Here is a 19,710-nt window from a genome sequence, read left to right as displayed (position 1 = left end):
AGAGCTAACTTTTAAAAAGATATAGACTCATTTCCCTCTCTTCTTTATTGTTCCAAAACATCAGAGAAGACATACACAGGGTAACAACAAGCTGTTCCATGCAAACCTGTCACAGATTCCTTTTCATCCACTCTCCATTTTCCTGAGAGCCTTCTTTCCTGATATCCATATACTCTGTGATCATGATTAACTACATAATTTCTGAGGCCAGTAAAAAACGAAAATGTGGGGTTCCTTGATCAAAAATTAAGAATTCCAAGATGGCAAAAGCAGAGCATTAAACCAAACATGGGATCCTTTCTAAGCACAGGTCCCTGTTTGACTGCACAGGTAGCATGCCCAAGAAGCTGGCTCTGTCTACACTCATTCATGAAGGCTCCTTCATTATATCTGACTCACTTATTGTCCTAATGGTCTCAGAGATCTGGGAGAGATAAAGCCCATACTCAAGTCTAAAGTGAGCCTGGTAGTTGCTTCAAAAACTGGTAGTAACGGATGTAATTTTCATCTCTTGGAGAAAAGATCAGACAGGGTTTCGATGCCAGGCAATCTTGCCCATTAGGGTTTAGAACTCTTCTTATAATTGTTGTTTGTTATTGAAGTCATATGGCTAGGGAATAAGATGGTGAGGCATGTGGTGTCAGAGGTGGGACTTTATTGGATAGTCCAAGATGTACTTCAAGATGCTCGCACATGAAAAGGAAAGTCTATTTTGGGGGCAACTTGGCATTCTCCACTCTCTTTTTCTACTACATTCTCTACTTCTACTTTCTCCTAGATTCTCAAATTCTGTTTACTATGAGGTAAAGTTGCTATCACCTGTGAGCTTTTAATATTCATAGACACAATCATTTTAGTTAAATTACCTGTTAATGCTCTTAATATTAAAAAGAATGATAAAAACCTACTAGGTGGTAGAGTTTTTTCCTTTGAATGTTTCTTCAGGAAATCCTTTGGAGAAGGTACTTCAACTTTTGCTGGTCCCATGGTTTTCATTGCAGTTTTAAATTTTTGCATGTCATCTTTTACAGCTGTCTTAAAAACTGATATGTACCTAAAATTAAAAAAACAAGTTGTAGCATTTATATTTCTAGTAAAAATTATTTAAAGTTTAAAAAAGGATATACATTTCTAATTTATATGTCCATATTTATTTAGAGATAGCCATTAAGCATAATTATCTGAGCTCTGTCTATCAGGCTGAGGCAAGCTAGAGGGAACTCTGCCCTAAGAAAGAGGTGCTAGGGTAAAGACGTTCATAGTATTTCCTTATTATCCTTTGAGCATCTGTAGCATTGGTAGTGATGTCACCTTTCCCAATCCTGATATTGCTGTCCCTCTTTCTTCCACTGTATGTAATGTTTCTTTTTTCTTTGGCTGCTTTTAAGATTTTTCTCTTTATTACTAGTTTTAAGAAATTTAATTGTAATGTCACTTGCTATGGCTTTTTTCTTTGTCTTCTCCTTTCTTTTTTTTCCTGCTTGGGGTTCATTGTGATTCTTGGATTTGTGGATTTAGAGATTTCATTAAATTTGTCAAAATTTTGGCCATTATTCAAATATTTCTTCTGGTCACCCATCTCTCTCCTTTCCTTCTGGAATTCTAATTACACTTATGTTAGGCTGCTTGATGTTGTTCACAGCTCACTGATTCTCTGTTTTCCTTTTCAGTTTTTTTCTCTTTGTTTATTCTATTACTATGTCTTCAAATTCAACAATGCTTTCTTTTTCAATGTCTTAGCTGCTCTTAATCCCATCCTATTGGAGGGGGTTAAGATACTATTAGTATCATTAGTAGATGGGATAGTATACTTACTATTTTCATTTTAGACATGGTATTATTTACGTGTAGTAGTTAGATTTGGGTCTTTTTTTTTTTATCCTTCCATTTCTCTCTGTATCTTACTTGTGTTTTCCTTGAACACGAGGAGAATATTTAAAATAGTAGTTTTAATGTCCTTGTCTACTAATTCTCTCACTGATGTCATTTCCTTATCTGTTTGTATTGACTGATTTTTCTCTTGGTTATGCATTATACTTCTGGGTCCAGTTCTAGTTTGGCCCCACTATTGAGGCAACATATTTCTGAGAGCACTACTCAATGCCCTGTGTCTTAGAAGGTGTTTCCACTCTGGCTGGTGGGAATATGAACTTTATGTGCTCTGCTGCCTTCTGTTGGTTATTTCTGTTGGCCTCAGTAGTTTCATCACACACATGTACTGTCAACCAAAGACTTCAAGGAAACCCTCCTGCATATTTCCATAGCTCTCTCTTTCTCTTTCCATGCAGTTCTTTCCTCTCTGGTACTCTGTGCTGTGAATTCTACATGCCTTGACCTCCTCAAACTTGAACTCTGTCTCCTTAACTCAGGGAAACTGCTGGGTTTTGTTTAAATTCCTTTTGCCTGGGCTTTGGACTGAAAATTCTCTCCAGGGAGCATGTTGAGGCAATTGTAGGGCTTGTTTCCCTTCTCTTAGGGATGAATGCTCTGTGTTACCTATTATCTGCCTAGTGTCTGAAAAACCATTGTTTTATATATATGTTCTGGTGTTTTAGTTGTTTAAGGTGAGAGGGTAAATTCCTTGATTGGAAGCAGAAGTTCAGCTATATCACTTTTAACAATTTGTATTCTCTTCTTACTTATGTAGATAAGTTTGTTTTGAGAAACATTAAATTGTTTCTTGCTTTTAGGGGCCTTTTCTCAATCTTGAACTCAATGTCTGGGAATTAATTACAGTTCAAACTGAATGAGTTCATTAGATACCTTCAGGAAATATTTTCAATCCAAACCTGTGCCTTAAAATTCCCATGGAAGTTGGAATTGGCAGATATGATCTCTTGATTAATAAAATTACTTCCTTTAGGGTAAAAAAGGACTGTGAATACTCTCACCTCTTTTTAATTGCCATCTTGTGATTCAATACATTATTTTGTGTGTGCACTGAAGGCTTACCTATCTGTTATATAAAACAAGATATTCTATTCTATATGAATTATTTTTTATTTTTCCAAATTACAAAAACAAAATGATGAAACTAATATAATGTTGTATGTCAATCATATCTCAATAAAAAAATAAATAAAAATCTAGGTTCCCTCCATCTCCTCAATTGATTTTCCAGAATAAATTCTGTTTTCTATGTTTCTATTTATGTATGAATTGTAACTTGATTTTTAAAACAATATAATGTGATATCTTTCCATATCAGTGCATGTAAAGCTTACACTTTCTTTCCAATAGCTGCATTTTATTCCATTTTCTGGATGGTGTGGTTTTATTATAAAGATCTAAAGGATAACTTTATTAGACAACTGGCCCTACTTTCTAGTTTTTATTAGATGTGGGCTATAGATTAATTATCCTAAAACTAAAATTGTCCTCTTCAATAAACATGCCATACTTGCATTTATTTTATGCCAATAATCACCACATAGTAAGTCATATCAAGTCTTCAGGTATATATATTTAAAGCACTTTATCTTCAAGAGCACACAGAGAAATACTGACCAAAAGTTGGGACAATTTGATAATGCCTGAGTGAGATTTTTTTTTTCGTAATGGGTTAGATGGGCATCTGGTTAACTACCATTTTGTTTTGTTTTGTTTTAATTTCAAGCCAATATTATTGCAGTGTTTCTCTATTGTGTAGAACTTTAGGACCTAGACTGTATTAGAAAGTCCCTTAAATTATTTCTTGAAGAGAATTTTGACATGTACATACCCCTTAAGCCCACCTAAAGGCACTGAAGTGAGAGTCTTCAATTCAGCCTCATGACTATATCAAGCTAATTCAGTTTTCAAAAATGGATGCCAATTCTACTCCCTGCTTAGCTGGTTGTCAAAGCTATGCTCTGCACTTAACTGACAATACATGTATGCATCATTGAGTATAATTCTGACCTTAGTGCTGATCAATACCTATCACAAGCTATTGAGAGAAATAATAAATATGGTAGATTATCAAAAGGATATTTAGTTAACGTATTCATTTAGGTCTGTGCTGGACAATACAGTGGTTACCAGCCACATGTGGATATTGAGCACATGAAACGTGGCTAGTGCCATATGCTGAAATTATAGTATTTTGGATATATTGGGTTAAATAAAATATATCATTGAAATTAATTTTACATGTTTTTTTCTCATTTTTTAAAGTGGTTATTAGAAAATTTTAAATTACCTATGTGGCTCACATTTTATTTCTACTAGACAGTGCTGACCTAGAGATTGGAAAAATTAATCCTTGAATTAAACAATATAGTCACATAGTTGCATACCCAGACTACATCATATCATGCCTCCAAAACTATTTTCATTATGTTTTGGCATGAAGGCCTCTGGTCTATAATGAAAGCAATATTGGATTTATGGAACTCGGTGTATTTAATGTAAGAGTGCTGCTGAAATCTTTATTCATTACGTTACACGCATTGTCTCTCTTCTCTATGAACCATGGAGGAAGTGTATTTCCAGTTCCACACCAAGAATACTTGTGTTTCTCAGCTACTGCTTTGGTTTTGTCTTATGGAAAACGTGACTTAGAGTGTAAGTGATCTTTAAAGGATCATGCGAAGAATCTTTCTTCCTTTGTGGGTTGCCCACTTTCTAATTAGCACTGAGCCAAATGTGTACCAGACTTGAAGCAAACATACAAGATTTTAAAGCATACATTTCATGTACAAGAAATTTCATGCTCATTTGTGGCATTATCTTACTTTTCTATCATTATTTTCTATTTGCTTTGATATCTTTATTAAAAAATATCTTATTGCATTATAACACGGTAATGTATAAATAAATACTAGTCAGTATCTGATACCAGATAACTTATCTGAAGCCTAAAAAATATACATATGCTATTGAAGCAAAAGGTGCTCATTAGGTTTGTTTTAATTATTTATTCAGGTTAAAAGGCAATGTGCATACTGGTTAAGTTATGGGCTTTGGTGTCAGACTTAAATCTCAGTCTTAGCTCTTGTTCTTCTAACTGCCTCAATGTTCTGGGCCTGAGTTTCCTCTTCCATACAATTAGGATACTACTACTCATCTCATAGGGTTCTTGTGAGAATTAAATAAAATAATGATTGTGAAAAGCATAGAACAGTACCTGGCACATTGTAAACACTAACACATTGAACATATCATTATTATTATTATTAGTAGTAGTAGTAGTAGTATTCTTGTTGTTATTATTATTGGATATTCATCTTGCTTAAATAAAAAAAAAGTTTAACCTTTTACTGATCTTACCTGTGTCCTAGTAGACGTAGTCTTATTCTCTAAAAATTCGAGTCAAGGTGTATAAATGGTTATTATAAGAAACAGACACAGACAGACTGACAGACTTTCCTGACCTGTAATAGATTCTCATACCAAGATGTATTGCACAGTATGCTTAAGATATTGAACCTTGATCTTAATGGAATAAACTTTTAAAAAATGAGTCTAACACTCACAAAAGTTCACTTATCCACATATCTCCCTTGCAACTAATTTTAATAAATATTGTTGACATAGTTTCTTCTCAACATTTTTAGGTGTGTGTGAAATGCCAGAAAGATGTGCTAATATATCACGTGTTATATCTATAGAAATCTAAGAGAGGCAATAACCCACAATGAATAATTGTTAAGCCAGTAAATACATACAGAAGCTGCAATTCTCCTGCTGACAAAAATCCTGTTTGTGGATGTCCTTGCCCTTACCCACAGGTTAGAAGGGGGAAAGTGTTTTCTCAAATTATCCCTTTCATTACTAGTTTCCCAGGCCTTCAATTCTTCCACATTCTTTAGGTGATTCTATTAATTATAACACATCTTTCTTGCTTTTCCTGGTAATTTTGAAATCTTCTATATGAACTGTGAGGTTTAGGTTATGAATGAATATATATAAATAAACGTGAAATGACCACTTGGGTAAAAATAACAGAAGAGGTGCAGAGAAGTGTTATTATTGTGGAAGTCTGCAGAAGTCTGATGAAAAATATGAATAATAACTTCTAACACTAATCATAAGACTCTGTCTGAGGCCACATAATGCAGCAATGGGAATTTTAGCATAAAATGTCATGATGCTACAAAACAAAGACTCTGGAATATTCTTGACTTTCTTTGAATATAGCTTCATTCAGAAGGACCACTGCACCCCCTAGTTGAATTATTGGCTATATTTAGCCAGCAAAGTAGGTAAGAACCTTATGAGAAAATGACTATGTCATCTAAGATTTCATAATAGTCAAGATTGCTTAGCAAAGTCAGATACATAACCAGACTTTAAATAATGAGATGTTACAAAACTTTAGAAAATATACATAGAACAGTATGTAAATGGAATAAAATGAAAGGTAGTCCAAGAAGAATGAGAAGCTCCGAAAATGAAATTCTGACTACATGTTACAATTAATCCCAATGAAAACCAGAAAGACTTACAAATAAAAACAACTAGTGGGTGCTTACAACATTAAATATCCCCATTTTCAAAAAGCAAGCATCCAGAAACTCCACACTGGTGAGCCTGATGTCAATTTTGGAGAGCATCTAGAAATCTGTAGCAAAGCAATGACTGTACAAGTGATTTGGAGTTTCAGGTTACTGAAATGTGGGACTCATAAATCAGGCAAATGCCTTAGACATAATAATATAAATCTTGATGTTAGCAAAGCCTCTAATTAAATCCTAACTGATAAGATAGAGAAATATGAACTGATTAATGGATGCATTTGGATGACTGACTGAACCTTCAAAAACAGTATTGCTGTCAGTCTAGAAAGAGGTGTCTAGCAGCCTACTAAATTGCAAAGAATTTGCCCTGTGTAACGATAGATGGAGATATAAAAGACATACTTATTCAATTTGCAAATGACACAAAGCTGGGTGGGATGGTTAAGAGAATGTATGAAATATTCAAAATTCAAAACTTTCTCCATCTATTAATGAATTTTGATCAAAAAGAATCAGCCATACAGTTACAGGATGGGAGAGACCAATCTTAGTCATAATGCATGTGGGAATTTCAATGTGAGACGATGTGGGACATGACTGTCAAAATGCTAATGTATGCATTAACAAAAGTATTGTGTATCAAGGAAAGGAGAATAATGGTTCCATGGGCTATTCAGACCACATCTAGAATATTACCTTAAACAAAGGGAAAGAGAAAATGATTGGAGATATTACATAACTGGAGCCATCAAGAGAAGGGTGACAAGTTTGGTGAAGATCTTGGAAACCATCTCATGAATCATGAGCAACTGAAATTTTGAAAACTGATTCATGGCTTCCCATTGTCTCGAACACTTTTATACCTTAAGTCCCAGCTCACAGTTCAACTGCAAGAGGGTGCCCTTCACCCCACTTTGGTTACATATATCCATTTTCTAAGTTTTCATTTAGTATCTGCATCTCTCATGAGGGTTTTCAATAATACATGATTTTATTGTTAATCAACATTTTAATGTTTATAGTTCAGTTCCCCAGGGAAACTGTAACCTCTGAGGTATGGGAGATCACAGTGCAGTCAATTGTTGATTTTCCCAAGGAATTAACCTCTTTGTGAAAGCTGGATAGTCATCTCGCTAATCTTGCAAAGAGCTGCAGAGAGCTTTCTTGAAGCTGGGTTTATAACTTGCTGATGCAAATAAGCCTCATAGCTTAATACATTTCGTTCTTATGATTAATTCTTACTATTAGTAAGGATATTGGGTCAGGGCAAGTTTGTGGTGGTGTGGTGAGAAAGAATTGGTTAAATGTTTTATTATACTCTGTTTTTATAAATTAATAATTTGCACACATGACATCTTGTCAAATTAAAAACTCCTCATGGTTGTTGCTGACAGTGTGGGTTGACTTCCCCCTAACAGAAAGAGTTCTTTGGCACCACACTTAGATACCTTCTATTCCCTTCACCATAAGTTCCTTTTCCCAACTTATTTCTTCAGAGTAAACCAAGGAGTTTGTGCTGTCACTCCAACATTCCCTGAGAACATTCCCCAAGGACGATGCTATACACATAAGAGGGGCTCAGTTAATGCTTGTCAAATGAACAAAGATTGTTCCTATAAGATTTCTTGAAAAGATCACCCAGATGCAGTAAAGCTTTTTAATTTACCAATGAACAGAACACCTATCTAATTAAGTATCTTAACATTCAAATTCAGTACTCTATAGAAATTACAGTCTAACAGCAGATTACAGAGAGGAGGAGCTTTATCTTGTACAATATACAGAAATTTTTGACCAAAAGTCCATTCAGCAATAGTTACTTTGAATTAATTAATTTTAATTTAAATTCAAATTAAATTCACTCCTCATAAACTCTGCAACTGTAATATATCTTACTTTCCATTCTTCTTTCCAATCTCTACTAGATTTTGAGTAGCTAATGGAAAAAAATGCAGGTACTGCTCTGGTTAAAACCAGATACTCACGCTTAACATGGAAGGATTTGCCCACTTGTTGACAATTTTAGGCACCCCAAGTAATTACTAGTAAAAATAATTGACCATTAGATCTGAAAGAGACCTTAAAGATTATCTAGTTTATTTAGATTGTTTTACAGATCAGAAAACAACTGAAAATTTATTCACTATCCCAAAACCTATTAGTTGCAGAGCCTGTTTTTTAGCCCAGTGCTCTTTCAATGTGGTTTTGATTTGCATCAGGAAAAGGTAAAAGACAGCAAAAGTCCTAGAGGGAATGAGATGTTCCCCACTAGCTACCTTCTTTTCTCCCCATAGATTTAAATAAGTTCTAAGTCCCTACACAGGAGGGTAAGTGAGATGTTTACTTTGTGGTTACCTTTCTGAAATTTGGGGAACTTAAAGGGTTCTAATACCTAAAAATTAGGTATTAGATAAAATTAGGTAAAAATTATAACTCAATTACATATTTTTGGGTCTTTATCCATCCACTCTTCTTCTACCCAATATTAGATCCGAAAAAGACCTTAGAAACTACTCAGTCTATTTTGTTTCACCCATCAAAAAAACTGAGGCTCAGAAACAAATAGGAATTTATGTTTGACAATAATCTTGGGAAAAATAAGTACTATCCCTTTAGAGAGGGAGCAATAGCATAGTCAGAAATAAAACAATGAACTCCTGAAACCAAATAGCAAGTATCCTAACATAGGATAATAAAGTTGGGATTTTCTCTTTTCAGCAAGAAATTTCACGCTACGTTGTATATATAGTACATCATGTACAAACAACTACATGAATTACAAAACAATTACAAACCGTATTAACAGGAGGCTAACACGATAACCTGGCCCTCTCACAGCACTGGACTGCCCTCTCTGTGAATTGTGAGATGCTAAATACTTAGATTTTGCAACCTCTTGTCTAAGAAGTTGTCATCCATGGCTACTTCCTGAGCAACAATACATGTCATTTCTTAAAGTCATATGATGCTTAGTTAAACCTGAAATGAAATAATTATTTCCCATTCTTGTTTCAAGTGATCATCTTTGCTTACCCACATACCTAGGAGGCTGGGGAGGCTCCTTCCAGTCACTGGGTATGAGGTTATAAATGCTCTCAGAAGAGCACGTTGGATCCATGGCCACCAAATAACTCCTTAAAGCCACACAACTTTTTTCTCACTATACCAATATCTCCGTCCCTTTCTTCACTGCGTCCCCTTTCCTTTCCTACTCTCTTGGCTTCTCAAAGAACTAAGGTTTCGTTTTCACATAAATCCCCTTTGACTTCTTCGCAGCCCCTCTTGGGAAGAAAATAAAATACCCCTTCTATTCCCCTTGGGGTTGCTTAGCGTGGTTAATAGCGCGGTTGCCATGGAAACAGTTACTAGGCGACGGGGAAGTGGAACGCAGCACCGCAAACTCGGTTTCCTCTCTTCCCTCTCTCTGCAGCAACTTCTTCTGCCTGAGAAGTTCAACATGGAAACCACTGTTTATATGTGCCTTTGGGAGTAATGGGGTGAAGAATGGCGTCCTCTTAAAACCGTTGCTCTTTCCTAGCTCTGTATACTTCGAGAGAGAGAAACTCTACTCGAGACAAGAAGAGCAGCTGGTATGTGAGCGTCACACAATCGGGCTCTTGTGCGCAGGCGCCAATCCCGGTGGGGGCGGGACGAGCGGTTGAGGCCACGCTAACGCACGGCCAACGTCGAAAGCGAGACGAGGGAGGGGAGGAGCCCAAGGAGCTGGGAGGCCAGGTGGGTGGAGCGCGGGGCGAGAGTGACGTGCCCGGTGCGCGGCTGCTCGGGGCGGGGGCGTGGCGCGCGGACGCAGGCGCAGAGGCGGCTGCGCAGGGGCCGGGAGGGCCCAGGCAGGCCTCGGGTTTGGGCACTGGCGGCTCCTGGACGCTCCCTCCCATTTCCTTTCCTTTCCCCCGACTTCTCAGTGTGGTTTTCTTGGTGAGTTATTTGAGGAGAAAGACAGGGACACTGTAGAATCCAGTCCGTTAGCATCGCATGCCTTGTCCCCCCTCGTTGCTTCCCCTTTCCACTACTCGGTTTGTCATGTCAGCTCTCTGCGCTCGTTTGCCGGCTGCTTTTGTCCCCGGCTGCTCAGAACTCGCCGCGGCCCTGCCCGCCACCTGTGCGAGCGAGCCCCCCCCATCCACCTTTGGCCGCCCCCTCCCCCCCCGCCTTCTCCCGCGCATCGCCTCTTCCCTGCCCTCCGCCCACTTTACCTCTTGGGCGGGCGCCTCCTATTTGTTCACCGCCTGTGAACTTTACGATTTTTAAACGACCCCCCCAAACCAGAAGGAGAAGCCTTTTAAATGGGCCCTTGAATTTTTGCCCATTTTTTTAGGTGTCCCTTTTGGAAAATTGTCTTCTTTCTGAGAAGCATTTTTATTCCGTTTTGAACCATTTGGTCTTCCATAAACCTATTTATGCACGTATGACTGCTTAAGGAAATTCATTTAGAAGCCTTTGCCATACCAAGTCTCTGAAAGACTTTTTGGCAATACTATTTGGGAAGGAAGAAAGATGGTTGTGAACCAGCCTTACAGAGGCCACGCTGCCCAAAGGGAATGAAGATGCTCGCAGATAAGAGAGAACAGCGGTTTTAGTAGTCTCGCTGCCAGGGTGCTCAGGGGAGGGATTAAAACAGGAGGGTGGCTTGGTTAACTTTTTAGTTCCTACTTAAAAGGCTATGCTGAAGGTGTAGATCCTTATCATTTTTGGCTGTTGGTGAATTTCATTAAGTAAGAATAAATTTAGTTTTCTTTTATCCAGTTGGTCAGATTTTGATTTTTATCCCAGGCGTTTTAACAAGCATTTAATTCAGATCAGTGACACTTTGAGGATGATGCTCCTGTATATACTACTTGGAACACTTGGGGACTATTTATGTTAATCAGATCCTAAAAGAGCCAATAAGGGCAAAGCATGATTTTTCCAGTGAGTAAGCACCAACCGGCGTTAGCTAGTCTTGACTTTTTGATGTGACTGAATATGGTAATTTCACTGATATCAGTATATTTATTGTGGTTTTAAAAATACTAAACATACTTCAAGATCTCCTCACTGTAGTATATTTAGTTTACAGTCAAGATGAAGTTGTTAAATCATTTTGAAAGGAACTTTCTTTTTCTTGGATACTTGGTTTGTAATTCTGCTTGCCTTTTGAAAGCATGTCTACAAAGAATATATTTCTAATTTTTATAATTCCCTCAAAATGGCAGTACTGTTCAAGGAAATGCCTGTGTCCAGTATGTCCGCAGGGAATTGGTATTGGTACACCATCAGAGGTCATGAACTTTTTCTGTAAAGTGCTGGATAACAAATATTTTAGGCCTTTGCAGGCCAGATGGTTTCTGTCCAAACTACTCAGCTCTACCATTGTAGCTCAAAAGCAGCTGAAGACAACACTAAGCAAATGAACGAATGAATGAGCGAAGTTGTCTTCCGGTGAAACTGAATTTACAACAAGGGTGGTGGGCCAGACTGGGCCTGTGGGTTGTAGTTTGCAAAGACCTCTGATATAAATGATTGTACATCCAAGTTAGGTTTTCTTGCTAAAGATTATTTTAATCTACTTAGATGAATAAAACAGGCATAAGTGGGCATATAAATAAGACAATCGGGAGGAAGATAAACCGTTTATAAAGACATTCTTTACAATATTTTTCTAAATTATAGCATTGAAAAAGATTTTTAAAAAGTCTTGATTTAAATACTCAAGACCATTGAGAGGGTATCTAACAGCAAAAGACGAACAACAGGACAGGCTTAGTCAGCTTTGATACTAAGATAAAGGCAGAGATGAGTGGTGAACTTGCAAAATTACGCTTTTGATTATAAGATCCCTGTGATTACAAGATGGCACTGATATGTGTGATCCTTCCACCCTCGCCACCTCCGATTTCCAGGGAAGTAGGAGCTGATTGACTAAAGGGCTTGCTGAGGGGATTTTTGCTCAATAGTCAGAAGCAGCAGAGTTTGCTGGTTAATTTATGTCCTTGTATATTTGCATTTTTTCTTATTACTTATTGGAAAACAATTTATTGCTGTAAAAATGCAGTAATTTTTAAGAATTTTTTAAAACCTCAGAATTTCTTCATAAGATAATGGACTAGGTTAAATTTCTCTTCTGAGAAATTTAAATAGAGATTGCATTAATGTAGGATGACAAGCATAATCATGTCATAAATATTTCAGAAGTTCATTGAACTATAGCCAATTCTCATCATGAAATAGTTTTTGAAGTGCTATGTCTTACTTTTTATTTTGGAACAGTATATAATGACAGATATTTTAAATTGGTGACAAATGCTAAATCATTTTGACTAAATAGGATTTTGGCAATTTCCCAGGAGAATTAGAAACTGGGTAGTTTTATAGTGTAAGTGAAAAATTCTTCTGGACCATTTTGTAAGTAAAAATTGATATGGGCTGAGTATGATTTTGGTTATCAGTCATCTAGTGGTAAACTTAGGAAAACATCACTGTAAATGGGTCGTTGAAAATTAGTATGTATTTCTGGTTTAAAAATGTAACTTTATTATCATTCATAGGAAATAATTTAAAAGTCATTTAAAAAAGTGATTTCTGTGTTTTTTTTTCCCTTGAATTCTTTATTCCATTTTGATCAGCTTGCCACAGTAAAATTGTTAAAATCTGTGTTTTGAGATCATGGTACTTGAATTAATATGTACATGTGGGCATTCTGTTTTTGTTTTTTAAGGTTCTTGCTGTAATACTGACACAACACTGCCTTTTCATTTATCTATTTGAATGACAAGTGTCTTTTATGTCTAAAAAATATCCATTGGAATTAGTGGGTCAAAAGCCCCACTATAAGTGATCAGTAGGAAAACATATTTAAAAATTATTAATGTATAATGCAGTTGTGTAGATCTTCCATCCCCTGAGGAGTTAGAGAGTGTAACTAAAGTATTTTTGTGTAGAACTGGCTCTACAAAAAATATTTGAGAAAATTAATGATACAATAAAACCTGAGTACTTTATGGCCAAGAGATTTGGTCTTTAAGTACTATTTTTGTTTTCTGACTCTTATGTGATTGACTTCTGTTTAATTTGAAATAATTTTGTCCTTTGGGTGAAGAAAAATTGCCTATTCATGACCGTCATACTGAAAAACATATTAAAATATAAATAAATAAAAATCTAATAACATGGCTTTGAATCATAAACGAACATGATATGCAGTTGGTCCTCACTTTTCACAGGTACCGTATTTGTGAATTGTGGTCTCTATAATTTGTTTATAACCCAAAATTAATACTTGCATCACTTTTGCAGTCATTCATGGCCACGTGCTCAGTGGTAAAAACTTTGAGTCTCCCGATGTACGTGTTCCAAGCTGAGGTCAAAGAAGATGAGGCTCTGCCTTCTTGTGTCAGCTCTCATCCCGTAAACAGGGTCCTTTTCCATTCTTTTTAGTGCCATATTTTTTGGATTTTTGTGCTTCTAGTTGGTGATTTTGCTGTTTAAGATGGCCCCAAACAGAGTGCTGAGGTGCTGCCTACTGTTCCTAAGGCAACAAGGCTGTGTTGTGCCTTCCAGAGAAAATGGGTGTGTTAGATAACCTTTGTTCAGGCATGAGTTAGAGTGCTGTTGGCTGTGAGTTCAGTGGCAATGAATCAAAATATACGTGAAATAAGATGTCTTTAAATGGAAACACACATAAAACAAGGTTACGTATTGATCAGTTGGCAAAATGTTGTGACCAGAGGCTTACAGGAACCTAACCCTGTATTTCCCTTAGGAGTTCAATATTCACTAATTCAGTATTCGTGCTGACATTATAGATTATAACTACCATGAATAATGAGAATTGACTATATTACCTCTTAAGCAAAAACTCAATTTCTAGATAAAAGTGACATGCTGTGGGCTTTATTCCATTGTCTCCTGTCTTTGGTTTGCTTACAATGGATGTTGAAGCCCTAAAATTAGTTTGCGGCTAAATATTACAAAAGAAAACTTAGGATGTAGCTTAAAATAGAATTCATCTTTATTTTTCTTTAAAAATGATAATATTTGTTAAATATTATAACACTTAACAACTGCCTTCTAGTTTCAGGAAGATTTTTATGGTGAAATAATATTGATACAGAATTAATAAATTGAACTGTCATATTTTCTATTTTTAATTTGTATAAAACAAAGGAAAGGTAAGATTATAAAAGAGAAGGTGAAGTTAACACGCATAATGTGTTACAGTCTTCCACTCTTAGTGGAGTTGATGTAAAACATTGGAGCAACCAACATAAAGTGGAAGAAAAGATCAGTTAAAAGATTTAGTGTCCATTAAAACAAACCAGCTACTCAGGTAGTATACAGTTACTGCTAGTACAGACATCAGAAAGTTATGCATTGGGAACTAAGAAGACACTCTGTGATGTTATAAGCCAAAGCTTCTGAATAGGAGGTTAATCAGGCTGTTTTATATAGTGTCCTCAGAATGGCTAGTGTTTAAGTATATTACCAGAATACAGTTTAATGAAAGACATGCCTGATACGGGTCAAGTTTACAGTTCTCTGGTCCTTGGTTTACTCCAGGGAAAGTATTAGACTGTACATACCAAAACAGTTCTTGATTCACAGATGAGTACCACCGTCTTCTCTGAAGGTTTGTAAACAAACCAAACCATAAAATAATATGCCTCACCTTGTGCCTAGATATTCTGATTCAATTTATATGTTTTTAGTCCCTTGTCATTGAGTGACAGTGATTACTGTTACTATATGTGTGAATATTCTTATTGCCAGCCACTATGATACGTGCTGTGAATTTATCATAACTCATCTAAAGAGCTAGGAGGTACCAGTACGTGGCAGATGCTTCATCTGTGCTTTTCTACAGTAGGTATTATTACATACAAAGCATGTAGTAATTCAGACACTCATTTCATGGCTTTAGTCCCCTGATTTTTTTCCTCTGATCACTAAACATACAGTTAGATCATTAAAATTTTAGGTATCACTGTGAAAGATTTTATATTTTGTGTTATTTGGTTGTATTGTCTTTTATATTGCTTGCTAGCAGAAATTCCTTCAGTACTGTTTAGTAAAATTCTTTTCTATGATAAGACACACATGTCGAAAAGAACAGTATCTTAATCTTTTAATAATAGATTTGGGGAAACATGAAAATGGTCAATTCATTGTTTTTCTGTACTTTAAAATTTCAGATAGATATTTTAATAATAGACTAGTCTATGTGTGGAATTTTATGATACTGTATGCAGTTATGATTAACTTGAATTTTTTTCCATTATAGACTCCACTTTTTGCAAAGATTGACTTTGCCTCAGCATCAACAAACTCTTCATGTAAGATTGGTTCCTGCGTGTCACATGTCTACAAGTCTGCGGGAGTGAAACACAGCACATACAAGCTGAAAAGCCAAATAAGGAAATGTATTCCTTCTCTTAACAGTTCTACTTCAACTTGTAAGTTAAATTCAGTGTTAAATGGTTTAAATTTTTAATTACAGAACACAGTTTAAGTAGCAGAGATAATCCGAGTAGTAAATGCTTGAAAGTTTTCAGACCATATTTAAACATACCGTCTAACATTTAATATGGCTCAGTTGCATATTGGTTCTACTACAGAACATGTGGAAAGCCCCACTATGTGTCTGTAAAGTTACTTTAGTCAATTTAAATGAGCATTGCAGCAGTGATTAAATTGCATTTTACATATGACAATATTTGACTTGTCTGGCCAAACATTTGGATTTTAACGGTGAGCATATTTCCAAAGACAGGGATTTAAGAGGTAGGGGGAGTTGCAGAACTTTTTTGGATGCCAGAATAATTTTTTTCTTCTCATCATTAGAAACAGTCCTGAGTTCTTTTGCTCTCACTCTGGAGTCTGGAATCTGAGTTAAGTGTCTCCACTGATGATGTTTATAGGACAGAAACAAAAGTGATGGTCCCATGCAGATAAGGTGATAGATATGTAGCCTTTGACCTTGCTGCTCATTATCAGTTTTCCTTAACTATTTGCTTAATATTACACTTTTCACTTTAGCTTTTTTTTTGAAGGCCTTCAATATGAAAAGTATGTAAGAATGATTCTTAACAGTATGCATGTAAAAGGCACATAAAGAAAATGTCATATCTTTGCCCTATAGTTTGGAAAGTTAAGCATTTTATAAGCAAATATTTTATTATGGTTTCCTGATATGAATTCTATAAGACATTTATGAGTAACATGATCGTCTATCAACATGTTCATATTAACTAAAGAGAAATTAAATATAAATAATATTGTTCAGCTTTTGTGAATTGCAGGTAAATAGCATCCCAACACCAAATAGTCCTTATTTATATGGGTTATAAACCATAAAAGTATTTTCATTATAGGGAAAGAAATGTTAATTTGATTTAGTATATTTTTTTAAAAAGCATCTATGATATGGCATTTTCTGAATAAAGTTTCTGTTGCTTAATAGTTACAAATTGTTAAAGTTTTTATTATTCAGTGTCTTGAGATTTGAAAAGATTGTTAAAAGGATAATATGCAATATATGAGACTTTGGATTCGAATACTTTCTAAAATATCCCATAAATGTGAAAGATTTTTAAACAGGTTGTGTACTGTGGGGGCATGGTTATATTCAATCCTATTGGGATTTTAAGTCTGTTGAAATTAGTAACCAAATGTCTTTTTTGTTTTTATGTTTTGAAAAGGGCTAAAACCAGCTTTTAGGTTGGCCTGGGCAGAAAAGTGTAAAGAAGATGCTCCACTTTAAACGATGTCAGCGTCTGAAACAAATAACCCAGAAATGTTTTTCTAGCATACATGTTAAAAAGGATAAACACGCACGGCTATTTCTCTCAAGGACCTTTGCACTTGCAGAATTAAGGAAGTCATGGCACTCAACCCACTCTCTTGTTGGAGACAAAAATATTATCCTGATGGGACCGCCTGGTGCTGGGAAAACAACAGTAGGCCGAATAATAGGTCAGAAACTAGGTTGTTGTGTCATAGATGTGGACGATGATATCCTTGAAAAAGCCTGGAATATGAGTGTGTCTGAAAAATTACAGGATGTTGGTAATGAGCAGTTTTTAGAAGAGGAAGGAAAAGCTGTGTTAAACTTCTCTGCATCTGGAAGTGTGATTTCCCTCACTGGGTCCAATCCAATGCATGATGCTAGCATGCGGCATCTGAAGAAAAATGGGATAATTGTGTACCTGGATGTACCTCTAATGGATATAGTTAGTCGTCTAAAGTTAATGAAAATAGATAGGATTGTAGGTCAGAATTCTGGAACATCTATGAAAGACCTACTTAAATTTAGAAAACAGTATTATAAGAAGTGGTATGATACTCGTGTTTTCTGTGAAAGTGGGGCTTCTCCAGAGGAAATAGCTGACAAAGTGCTTAATGCAGTTAAAAGATACGAAGATGTGGACTCAGAAACATTCATTTCAACAAGACACATTTGGCCTGAAGACTGTGAACAGAAGGTTTCAACAAAATTCTTTAGTGAAGCTGTGATTGAAGGGTTGGCTTCTGATGGTGGACTCTTTGTTCCTGAGAAGGAATTACCAAAATTAAACTGTGGGGAGTGGAAAAGCCTAGTGGGAGCAACCTACATAGAAAGAGCACAAATACTACTGGAAAAGTGTATCCATCCTGCTGACGTGCCTGCTGCCAGATTGGGAGAAATGATTGAAACTGCGTATGGGCAAAACTTTGCCTGCTCAAAAATTGCCCCTGTCAGGCACCTTTCAGGCAACCAGTTCATCCTGGAGTTGTTTCATGGACCAACAGGATCATTTAAAGATTTGTCTTTACAGCTTATGCCTCATCTTTTTGCACACTGTATTCCACCAAACTGCAATTATATGATACTTGTAGCTACTTCAGGAGACACAGGGAGTGCAGTGTTAAATGGTTTTAGTCGTCTTAGTAAGAAGGACAAGCAAAGAATAGCTGTGGCCTCATTTTTTCCTGAGAACGGAGTAAGTGATTTTCAAAAAGCACAAATAATTGGCAGTCAGAAGGAAAATGGATGGGCAGTAGGTGTCAAGTCAGATTTTGATTTTTGCCAGACAGCTATAAAAAGAATTTTTCAAGATTCTGATTTTACTGGCTTTCTTACTGTGGAATATGGAGCAGTCTTAAGTTCAGCTAATTCCATAAACTGGGGCCGACTGCTTCCCCAAGTAGTTTATCATGCTTCTGCATATCTTGATCTTGTTAGCCAAGGATTTATTTCTTTTGGAAGCCCAGTCGATGTCTGTATTCCCACAGGGAACTTTGGTAACATTTTAGCAGCAGTGTATGCCAAAATGATGGGAATCCCTATTCGAAAATTTATTTGTGCCTCTAATCAGAACCATGTTTTGACTGATTTTATAAAAACAGGACATTATGATCTAAGGGAAAGAAAATTAGCACAAACCTTTTCACCGTCAATAGATATTCTCAAATCTTCAAACCTGGAACGACATTTACACTTGATGGCTAGTAAAGATGGACAATTGATGACAAAATTATTTAATCAGTTGGAAGAGCAGCATCACTTTCAGGTAGAAAAGACTCTAGTGGAGAAACTTCAGCAGGATTTTATAGCGGACTGGTGCTCTGAGGGAGAGTGCCTAGCAGCTATTCACTCCACCTACAATACTTCAGGATATATTTTGGATCCACACACTGCTGTTGCAAAAGTGGTTGCAGACAGAATGCAAGACAAAACTTGCCCAGTGATTGTCTCATCGACAGCTCATTACTCAAAGTTTGCACCTGCTATCATGCAGGCTTTAAAGATTAAAGAAATCAACCAGACTTCCTCAAGTCAGCTTTACTTACTGAGTTCATACAATGCATTACCTCCACCACATGAGGCTTTATTAGAAAGAACAAAACAGCCAGAGAAGATGGAGTACCAGGTCTGTGCAGCTGATGTGAATGTCCTAAAGAGTCATGTGGAAAAGCTAATACAAAATCAATTCATATAAAAGTTTTCTGAGTAAAATATTTTTTTCCAATGATTAGCATGCTGTAATAAATCACAAAAGTTGAACTGGAGTACACTAGTATTTTTTTTATGTAAATCTGTGTGTAGATCTATTATCTTTTGGAATTTTAATACCTAATCTCTAGGACTGAACAGTGGACCTGCACGTGCTCCCTGGATCCTTAATCTAGAAGTGACAAAAGGGTAGCATGGTGCATGGAGCCTTGTGCTGTTGTCTTGTGCTTTGCACTCACAAGGCATATGTCAGTTTCCACCTCCTCACCCCCACTTTTAAGT

At 36.3% G+C, this 19,710-nt stretch overlaps 2 protein-coding genes across 2 annotated transcripts in view; one reads left to right on the top strand and one right to left on the bottom strand.

Annotated features, from left to right (window-relative positions):
• Positions 1-9,585, bottom strand: part of ENKUR (enkurin, TRPC channel interacting protein) — a 28,988-nt gene extending 19,403 nt beyond the window's left edge. The window contains exons 1-2 of the mRNA XM_004425292.3: positions 9,482-9,585; positions 909-1,054 (exon numbers count right to left, since the gene is read on the bottom strand). Coding sequence (XP_004425349.1) covers positions 909-1,054; positions 9,482-9,558 — 223 coding nt within the window. The 5' untranslated portion in view covers positions 9,559-9,585. The remainder of the gene's footprint in view (positions 1-908; positions 1,055-9,481) is intronic.
• Positions 9,586-10,281: 696 nt separating this feature from the next.
• On the top strand, positions 10,282-19,479 carry THNSL1 (threonine synthase like 1). Its single transcript, XM_014783602.2, has 3 exons — positions 10,282-10,376; positions 15,718-15,889; positions 17,135-19,479. The coding sequence occupies exon 3, from the start codon at positions 17,183-17,185 to the stop codon at positions 19,412-19,414; it is 2,232 nt and encodes a 743-aa protein (XP_014639088.1). The 5' UTR covers positions 10,282-10,376; positions 15,718-15,889; positions 17,135-17,182; the 3' UTR covers positions 19,415-19,479.
• Positions 19,480-19,710: the final 231 nt, after the last annotated feature.

Source organism: Ceratotherium simum, chromosome 32 (genome assembly GCF_057802395.1).
Source record: "Ceratotherium simum simum isolate JZ-2026a chromosome 32, ASM5780239v1, whole genome shotgun sequence".
Classification (NCBI taxonomy): domain Eukaryota; kingdom Metazoa; phylum Chordata; class Mammalia; order Perissodactyla; family Rhinocerotidae; genus Ceratotherium; species Ceratotherium simum.
Note: the sequence above shows the minus strand (reverse complement) of the source record. Positions and strands in the feature narration are given on the sequence as shown.